At 61.9% G+C, this 9228-nt stretch overlaps 2 protein-coding genes across 2 annotated transcripts in view; both read right to left on the bottom strand.

Annotated features, from left to right (window-relative positions):
* Positions 1-2553: 2553 nt before the first annotated feature.
* Positions 2554-5316, bottom strand: GDF1 (growth differentiation factor 1). The gene is made up of 2 exons (XM_066208550.1): positions 5015-5316; positions 2554-3362 (listed from the first exon to the last, which is right to left on the bottom strand). Exons 1-2 carry the CDS (start codon positions 5268-5270, stop codon positions 2572-2574), a joined length of 1047 nt encoding a protein of 348 aa, XP_066064647.1. The 5' UTR covers positions 5271-5316; the 3' UTR covers positions 2554-2571.
* Positions 5317-6127: 811 nt separating this feature from the next.
* The window catches only part of CERS1 (ceramide synthase 1), a 21832-nt gene continuing 18731 nt past the window's right edge, over positions 6128-9228 (bottom strand). The window contains exons 6-7 of the mRNA XM_066208552.1: positions 8765-8901; positions 6128-7940 (exon numbers count right to left, since the gene is read on the bottom strand). Coding sequence (XP_066064649.1) covers positions 7898-7940; positions 8765-8901 — 180 coding nt within the window. The 3' untranslated portion in view covers positions 6128-7897. The remainder of the gene's footprint in view (positions 7941-8764; positions 8902-9228) is intronic.

Genomic DNA, 9228 nt, shown 5'->3' with positions numbered 1-9228 from the left:
CCACCCTCTTCCAGCCCCAGGATTTGGGAAAAGCTTCCGAGCCTGGGAGCTGCCCCTGCCCTGCAGGAAACAGGAATAAATGGCTTTGCCCTGCCAGGCTCCGGGCTCAGAGCTGGGCCTGGGCCGGGGTTTAGGCCTGGCTTTGTCACTCCCCCCACCCCCGGGTGGCCACAAACCCAGGAATACTTCCAGGTTTTCTTCCTCTGAATCGAATTCTAAGATGGGAATTCGATGGCTCCTGCAGGCTGGAGTTAAGCCCTTAAAACACTGAACTGGAGCAGGGCAGGGGTGGGTGGGAAACACCAGCGTTTGGGGATGGGGAATCCAGCTAAAGCTGCTCCAGGTCTTCAGCTCCACGTTTTGGGTGTTAAAACAACAACAACAACAAAAAAAACCATCGCAAGGGACCCCCCTCCCCAGTGCTGGAACCCTCAGCGCTTCTTCCCCCGGGGGGACCGGGTGGGGAAACGTCATCAGACCTCCAAGACACAAGGTAGGAAAAGAGCAAAAATAAAACCCCCCCAACAAACCCCAAAGCTGCACTACGCCTTCACAGTTCAAAAATAAAAGAAAATAAAAAAAAATTCAAGTCTAACTCGGATTCCTTTTCAGTTCCCCCCGAGTCCCAGAGGCGGCAGGGACGCTTCGCTCTGGTGGTTTTACAGGCTCAGGAGCTGGGAAAAGCCCAAACCCGCACGGAGGAAGCGGAGAAAAGGGTCAAGGATGGGGAAACGGCCCAAATTTGGGTCCCTGCTGCCCCGAGGAGCTCAGTGACACCGCGAAGGGGCTGGGGCTGCCCGAAAACCAACAGATCAACCAAAAATAACCCGAAAATAGAGAAAAACAAAAAAATAAAATGTGCAGAGCTCTGTGCTCTGCCCTTGCCTGAGGCTCGGCTGCCACCTGGCCCCTGCCCGGGGACACTCGGGGACACTCGGGGACAGCCCGGGCTCATCGATATGCAAATGAGGTAAATTAATACTGACTCCAAGCGGGTCGGGAGGGGGGGAGACGCCCCTGAGCCCACCACTCCCCCCGGGCTCCCTCGGCCGCGTTCCCTGCGCGATCCTGCCCTTGGCACGCGGCTCCCAGGGGATGGTTTTTAGGTAAAATCTCCATTTTTTTTTTTAAGGTAAAATCTCCTCTTTTTAGGCAAAACCTCCTAAATCTGGCCGCCCAACACCAGCCCTGTCCCCCCGAACCACACCCTGAAAAGAACCCCCCGAGCACAGGGGAAGCTCCTGCCTGGCTCTGCCTCCCCCGGGAAGGGATTTGGTCACCCCAAGGATCAACCCCCGGCCCCGTTTCACCCACAAAAATCCTTTATACCCTGAGAAATCTGCAGAGTTCGGCCAAAAAAACCCCCAAAAAGCTGCGGCCCTGGCCCCAGCGAGGGGGGGAAATACGGGATTCACAGCGCGGTGCCACCACCCCCCGTACAGGAGGGAACGCGCACCGAGCTTGCTCATAACCCCATAACAACCAACCCCATAACAACGCTGTAACAACACCGTAACAACCTCGTAACAACCCCCTAACAACCCGGTAACAACCCTGTAACAACCCCAATAACAACCCCATAACAACCTGGTAACAACCCCAATAACAACCCCCTAACAACCTGGTAACAACCCCATAACAACCCCGTAACAACCCCAATAACAACCCCGTAACAACCCCAATAACAACCCCGTAACAACCTGGTAACAACCCCAATAACAACCCCCTAACAACCCCGTAACAACCCCATAACAACCTGGTAACAACCCAAATAACAACCCCCTAACAACCTGGTAACAACCCCATAACAACCCCAATAACAACCCCGTAACAACCTGGTAACAACCCCATAACAACCCCCTAACAACCCCAATAACAACCCTGTAACAACCCCAATAACAACCCCATAACAACCTGGTAACAACCCCAATAACAACCCCGTAACAACCCCAATAACAACCCCGTAACAACCTGGTAACAACCCCAATAACAACCCCGTAACAACCTCATAACAACCCCGTAACAACCCCCTAACAACCCGGTAACAACCCTGTAACAACCCCGTAAGAACCCCGTAACAACCCCATAACAACCCCCTAACAACCCGGTAACAACCCTGTAACAACCCGGTAGCAACCCCGTAACAACCCCATAACAACCAACCCCATAACAACCCCCTAACAACCCCCAACAACCCCACAACAACCCCCTAACAACCCCCAACAACTCCGTAACAACCCCGTAACAACCCCATAACAACCCCACAACCCCATCCCAACTAATCCTACACCAACCCCAGCCCTAACCCCCGGAGGATTTTTATTATTATTATTTTTTTTAAGGTAAAAATCTCCATTTTTTTCCGGCCAAACCTCCCGCGCATTTTGCCCGCCCCCACCACAACCCCCGTGCCCGAACCGCCCCATCACCCACCGACCCCCTGCAACAGCGGGGAGCCCCCGAGGCTCCGCAGGGCCCCGGATTCCCCCCACACACACAGCGGAGGAGGCGGATTCATTCCACCCATCCCTCCCTTTTTTTCCCCCCCCTCTCCTTTCCTCCCCACCGCCGCTACCTGCAGCCGCACTCGTCCACCACCATGTCCTCGTAGTGGCGCAGCACCACGTTGTCGCTGTTGTCGTAGTAGAGGATGGAGATGGGCGACAGGCGCACGGGCACGCAGCAGGGCTGGGGCGTGCCCTGCGGGTCCAGCGAGTGCACCACGGTCTGCAGCACGGCGTGGTTGGTGCTGTTGAGCTCGGCCGCCAGCGGGAAGGGACAGTCGCCGCGGCAGTAGTTGGCCAGGTAACCCCGAGGAGCGATGATCCAGTTCTCCCAGCCCACGTCGCTGAAGCTGATGTAAAGGCGGCGGGGTTTACACAGCGGGCTGGGGGTCACCGGAGGGAGGCTCGGGGGGCTCCTTCTCCTCCTCCTGGCTGCCTGGCACTGCTGGCCCAGCGTCACCGCCAGCAGCGAGGTGGCCTCGAAGGCGTCGGCGCTGGAGCAGAGGCTCCGCGGGCTCCCGCCGTCGCCGGCGGCCGAGATCTCCAGCACCAAAGTCAAATTCCTGCCCGGCATCCCGGAGCCCTTCAGCGCCGAGCTCAGGTTGAAGAGGAGGGATTTGTGCAGCCGGACAAACGACCGCTCCACCAGCGGCCGAGGCGGCCCCCGGGGGGACGCGGGGTACAGGCGGAGCTCCAGAAACCGCCCCGGCCGGGGGGACTGGTAGGAGTTGTGGTGGAACCGCAGCTCCAGCTGCGCCGTGGTCAGGCGCTCGCCCTCCTCCAGCGCGGAGAGGTTGAAGAAGAGGAGTTTCCGCAGGCACAGCCGCCCCCCGGGCTGCCCCTCGGGGAGGAAACGGCCTGAAAAAGGAGGAGAGACAGCGGTGGGGGCGGCTGAAAGCTCGGGATGGGCAGGAGCAGCTCCAGGGGTGGGATTGGGGACCCTCGGGATGGGCAGGAGCAACTCCAGGGATTGGGGACCCTCGGGATGGGCAGGAGCAGCTCCAGGGATTGGGGACCTTCGGGATGGGCAGGAGCAGCTCCAGGGATTGGGGACCCTCGGGATGGGCAGGAGCAGCTCCAGGGATTGAGGACCCTCGGGATGGGCAGGAGCAGCTCCAGGGACTGGGGACCCTCGGGATGGGCAGGAGCAGCTCCAGGGATTGGGGACCCTCGGGATGGGCAGGAGCAGCTCCAGGGATGGGATTGGGGACCCTCGGGATGGGCAGGAGCAGCTCCAGGGATGGGATTGGGGACCCTCGGGATGGGCAGGAGCAGCTCTAGGGATGGGATTGGGGACCCTCGGGATGGGCAGGAGCAGCTCCAGGAGTCAAGACTGGGGACCCTCGGGATGGGCAGGAGCAGCTCCAGGGGTGGGATTGGGGACCCTCGGGATGGGCAGGAGCAGCTCCAGGGATGGGATTGGGGACCCTCGGGATGAGCAGGAGCAGCACCAGGGATTGGGGACCCTCGGAATGGGCAGGAGCAGCTCCAGGGATTGGGGACCCTCGGAATGGGCAGGAGCAGCACCAGGGATTGGGGACCTTCGGGATGGGCAGGAGCAGCTCCAGGGATGGGATTGGGGACCCTCGGGATGGGCAGGAGCAGCTCCAGGGATGGGATTGGGGACCCTCGGGATGGGCAGGAGCAGCTCCAGGGATTGGGGACCCTCGGGATGGGCAGGAGCAGCACCAGGGATTGGGGACCCTCGGAATGGGCAGGAGCAGCTCCAGGGATTGGGGACCCTCGGGATGGGCAGGAGCAGCTCCAGGGATTGGGGACCCTCGGGCTGGGCAGGAGCAGCTCCAGGGATGGGATTGGGGACCCTCGGGATGGGCAGGAGCAGCTCCAGGGATGGGATTGGGGACCCTCGGGATGGGCAGGAGTAGCTCCAGGGATGGGATTGGGGACCCTCGGGATGGGCAGGAGCAGCTCCAGGGATGGGATTGGGGACCCTCGGGATGGGCAGGAGCAGCTCCAGGGATTGGGGACCCTCGGGATGGGCAGGAGCAGCTCCAGGGGTGGGATTGGGGACCCTCGGGATGGGCAGGAGCAGCTCCAGGGGTGGGATTGGGGACCCTCGGGATGGGCAGGAGCAGCTCCAGGAGTCAAGACTGGGATCAAACCCGGGATCAGGCCTGGGATCAAACCAGCACCTCGGGAGGGATTTCGGGGTCTCCAGGACAGAGCCTGGCACAGCTGCCCCCCGTCACCCCCCTCTCCTCGGGGTTCCAAACCCACAGACCATCACCTCCGGCATCCAGAGGGGATTTCACCCGGCCGGGATTTCTCCTGGAATGCGGCTCCGGCCTCGGGACACGGGCAGGGAAGGGAAGGGAAGGGAAGGGAAGGGAAGGGAAGGGAAGGGAAGGGAAGGGAAGGGAAGGGAAGGGAAGGGAAGGGAAGGGAAGGGAAGGGAAGGGAAGGGAAGGGAAGGGAAGGGAAGGGAAGGGAAGGGAAGGGAAGGGAAGGGAAGGGAAGGGAAGGGAAGGGAGGCCCCGCCGTGGCCGTACCTTGGTCGGCGAAGACACGGACGATGTTCCCGGGGACATTCAGCTCCTCCACCCTGCACGAATCCAGCTCTTTGTCCGGCCGAGTTTCCCTCTTGCGGAACATCCTCCAGAGCACGGGCGGCACCGGGACGGGGTTTTTGGGGCTGGGCTTGGCGCTCAGACCCAGCGATTTCAGCAGGGAGCTTTCCTGGCGGCTCAGCTCGGTGGCCAGGACGGGGCTGAGCAGAGCCCAGGCGAGGCCGCGGAGGAGCCACATCGCTGCTCGGCCGGTCCGGACAAAGCGCAGGGGACCAGAGGGGGGGGAATTCCACCCCCTTTGATGAGCTCGGGGCTTAATTAGCGCCGCGGGATTCCCGGGATTGGGCGGAGAGGGTGGCATCCCTTCCCAGGCACCCCTTAACCCTTTCAGCAGCTCCGCCGCCGCTCCCGCATCTCCACAGCGTCACTTTGGGCTCCGGCGCGGTCCGTGGGGTCGGGGGTGAGGGTGGAAAATCCAGCGATGTTCCCAAAAGTCCTGCCCGGGGCCGGGGGGACGCCAGGAGTCGGCTCTTCCTCCCCAAAATTCCCTTTTTTATACTCAGTCACGGCGTCCAACGCTTCTCTCTTAAAGCCATTAAACCTCCAGCACACCAAACCATCAGAGTCCTGCTTCACACGGCCCCCCCAAAAATCATCGGCCCCAAAACTATCAGCCCCAAAATCATGGGCCCCAAAAACAATCGGCCCCAAAAACAATCGGCCCCAAAACCATCAGCTCCAAGAACAATCGGCCCCAAAACCATCAGCCTCAAAAAACCATCGGCCCAAAAATAAACGGACCCAAAATCATCAATCCCAAAAATCATCAGTCCCCAAAAATCATCGGTCCCAAAACTATCAGCCCCAAAAACAATCGGCCCCAAAATCATCAGCCCCAAAACCGTCAGCCTCAAAAAACCATCGGCCCAAAAATAAACGGCCCCAAAACCCTCGGCCCCAAAAACCATCAACCCCCCAAAACCTCAGCCCCCAAACCACGGGTCCCCACGCAGGGCCGGCACCCCCAGGTCCCCCAGTCCCCTCCTGGCCATCACAGCAGAGCTGCCACCCCCACATGGATGTCACCCCCTCCCAAACCAGCTGCTGTCCCCAAAATTCAGTTCTCTCCCCCCAAGGTGACCCCGGCTCTGCTCCGGCCCGTCCTGCGGCGTCAGTTCCCTTCCTGCCCCGCGAATCCCACGGAAAACCCAGGAATTCCAGCACCCGCCTGCTCCTCGGCCAGGCTGAGAGTCACGGAGAGGGGACAGAGCCCTGTCACAGCTTGGGGACATTTCCAGCGGCCCCCTTCGGGCTCAGACACCACGAGGCCCGAGGGGAATCGACGTGAGGGACCAAACGCGGGGAAAATCCCGGGAATTCGCAAATTCCCCCAGCTGGGATGGACGCCCTGGGTCCTCCTCTGGCTGCTCGGGGAGGGAGCTGTGCGTCCTGAGGGGTGGGACAGCCAGGGGACAGCCAGGGACAGCCAGGGGACAGCCAGGGGACAGCCAGGGACAGCGGGCTCTGAGGGACACAGAGCCACAGAGCTGCCCAGGACTGGGAGGCTGCAGGGCTGGAGCTGCCTGGAAATCCAGCGGGAATTCTCTGATCCTCTTGGAAATCCCACCCAGAGGAGGAGGAGTTCTCTGTTCTCCCTGGAAATCCCACCCAGAGGAGGAGGAATTCTCTATTCTCCCTGGAAATCCAGCCTGGAGAAGAGGAATTCTCTGTTCCTGCTGGAAATCCAGCCTGGAGAGCAGGAATTCTCCGCCCTTCCTCCCGCAGGACCCTTTCGAAGCCACCCCGAGACCCCCACGGGGCTTTTTTTGCAGCTCATTAAACCTCCCGAGCCCCCTGCGGAGACGGGGGGTGAAGCCCCCGAGGTGGATTTCCAGGCAGAGCTGTCCCCCGGGGGCTGCAGGTGACAATGGCACCGCCGGGGGTCACCTGTGCAGCCCCTGGAGCACACCTGGCCTCGGGCTGCCCTTCCCTGGAGCTTTTCCCTGCCCTTGGAGCTGGATCCTGCGGGAGCAGCTGGGGAGGGGTCAGAGGGGGGCGGGGGGTCACAGTGGGGCTGGGAAGGTGGAGACACACCGGGGGGACACGAAAAACCAACCCCGAACCACACCTGGGGCCAGCAAAGCCACCAAAGTGCGCCGCAGGGACATCGCCCAGCCCCGGGGGACAGGGGACAGGGGACAGGGACATCCCCCAGCCCCGGGGAACAGGGGACAGGGGACAGGGACATCCCCCAGTCCCAGGGGACAGGGGACAGGTGACAGGGACATCCCCCAGCCCCGGGGGCAGGGGACAGGGGACATCCCCCAGCCCCGGGGGCAGGGGACAGGTGACAGGGACATCCCCCAGTCCCAGGGGACAGGGGACAGGGGACAGGGACATCCCCCAGCCCCGGGGAACAGGAAACAGGGGACAGGGACATCCCCCAGTCCCAGGGGACAGGGGACAGGTGACAGGGACATCCCCCAGTCCCAGGGGACAGGTGACAGGGACATCCCCCAGTCCCAGGGGACAGGGGACAGGTGACAGGGACATCCCCCAGCCCCTGGGGACAGGGGACAGGGACATCCCCCAGCTCCGGGGGACAGGAAACAGGGGACAGGGACATCCCCCAGTCCCAGGGGGACAGGTGAGAGGACACAGCCCAGTCCCAGGGGACAGGTGAGAGGTGACAGGGACATCCCCCAGTCCCGGGGGACAGGTGAGAGGTGACAGGGACATCCCCCAGCCCCGAGGGGCACAGTCGTGGCAGTGGCTCCGGGCAGGGGGTCGGGGTGAAGTTCTCCTTGTAGGGTCCTTTGTAGGGTCCCGGAGCAGAGCCCCGGGCGGGGCCAGGTCCTGGCAGCCTCACAACCTCTTGTCCTTGACGAGGCCGTTCCTGAGGTGCAGCCTGGGCGAGAGCAGGACCCGGGCTCAGCCCCTCTCCATCCCACCCCCAAAATCCCCCTCCCTCCCTTCCCTGGGCACAGATCCGTGGGGTTTGGATGATCCTGAGGTGTCCCACAGGGAAAAGCTCCAGGGAGAGCTCAGAGCCCTAAAGGGAGAGCTGGAGAGGGATTTGGGGACAAAAACGGGAATTCCAGGACACAGGGAATGTGTCAGAGGGCAGGGATGGATGGGAGAATGGGGAGAAATTCCTCCCTGGGAGGATTCCAGGCCAGGCTGGAAGGAGAAGCTCCAGAGAAACCTTGGAGCCACTTCCAGAGCCTCAAGGGGCTCCAGGAGAGCTGGAGAGGGATTTGGGCCAAAAACGGGAATTCCAGGACACAGGGAATGGCTCCAAACTGGGAAAAGGGGAATCTGGGTGGGAATTTGGGCAGGAATTCCTGGCTGGGAGGGTGGGGAGGGGCTGGGCTGGAATTCCCGGGGAAGCTGTGGCTGCCCCCGGAAGTGCCCAAGGCTGGAAAAGCGAAGCTCCAGAGAAACCTTGGAGACATTTCCAGAGCCTAAAGGAGGGCTGGAGCGGGATTTGGGATGAGGGATGGAGGGGCAGGACACGGGGAATGGATTCAAACTGGGAAAGGGGAATTTGGGAGGGAATTTGGGCAGGAATTCCTGGCTGTGAGGACGGTGAGGGGCTGGGCTGGAATTCCCGGAGCAGCCCCTGGATCCCTGGCAGTGCCCGAGGCCAGACCCTGGCGTGGTGGGAAGACATCCCAGGGCATGGAATTTCAGCGTTTCCCAACCCAGAGCAGCCTGGAGCTGCACGTTTACCTTTCCTTCAGAGCCTGGGGCAGGCGGACCCCGGGCTCCTTCCCGCATTTCCTGCTCTCCTCCACGTCGTACTCGCGGACATCGTTCACCTCCTGCACCTGCCCCAGCAGCACCTTGGCCACGAACAGCACGATGTACTGGGAGGGGGAAAGGGGACACAGAGACGCTCAGGGACAGCCCCGGGCTCTGGCGGGACCTTTCCCTGCTGTCCCCACCCCGTTCGGACCGTTTGGGGCAGGTGACAGCGCCGGGATGGCGTTTGTGGCTCGGAGCAGAGTTCCTGGAACTCGCCTTTTCCCTGATCTCATCCCGCTGAGGGAATCGGCCGTCCTGCCCCGTGCCATGGGATCCCTCCTCCCCGCCCTTCCCCACAGCTCGGGGGATGCGGGGAACGTTCCCCGGCGACGTTCACACCTCTCTCCGATCCCAGCTGCTCTTATTGCTCCCTCCCCGTGGATCCCCGG

The sequence above is a fragment of the Chamaea fasciata genome, unplaced genomic scaffold (assembly GCF_029207755.1).
Source record: "Chamaea fasciata isolate MVZ Bird 193981 ecotype frontalis unplaced genomic scaffold, bChaFas1.0.hap1 SCAF_342, whole genome shotgun sequence".
NCBI classification, from domain to species: domain Eukaryota; kingdom Metazoa; phylum Chordata; class Aves; order Passeriformes; family Sylviidae; genus Chamaea; species Chamaea fasciata.
This window is presented reverse-complemented; position numbering and strand designations above follow the sequence as displayed.

Bases quoted from the DNA above. Each gene is read 5' to 3' on its own strand.
- GDF1 (XM_066208550.1), bottom strand. From the start codon at position 5,270: ATGTGGCTCCTCCGCGGCCTCGCCTGGGCTCTGCTCAGCCCCGTCCTG. The intron at 3,363-5,014 runs GTACGGCCACGG...CTCCTTTTTCAG, and splicing joins CCGTGTCTTCGCCGACCAAG to GCCGTTTCCTCCCCGAGGGG.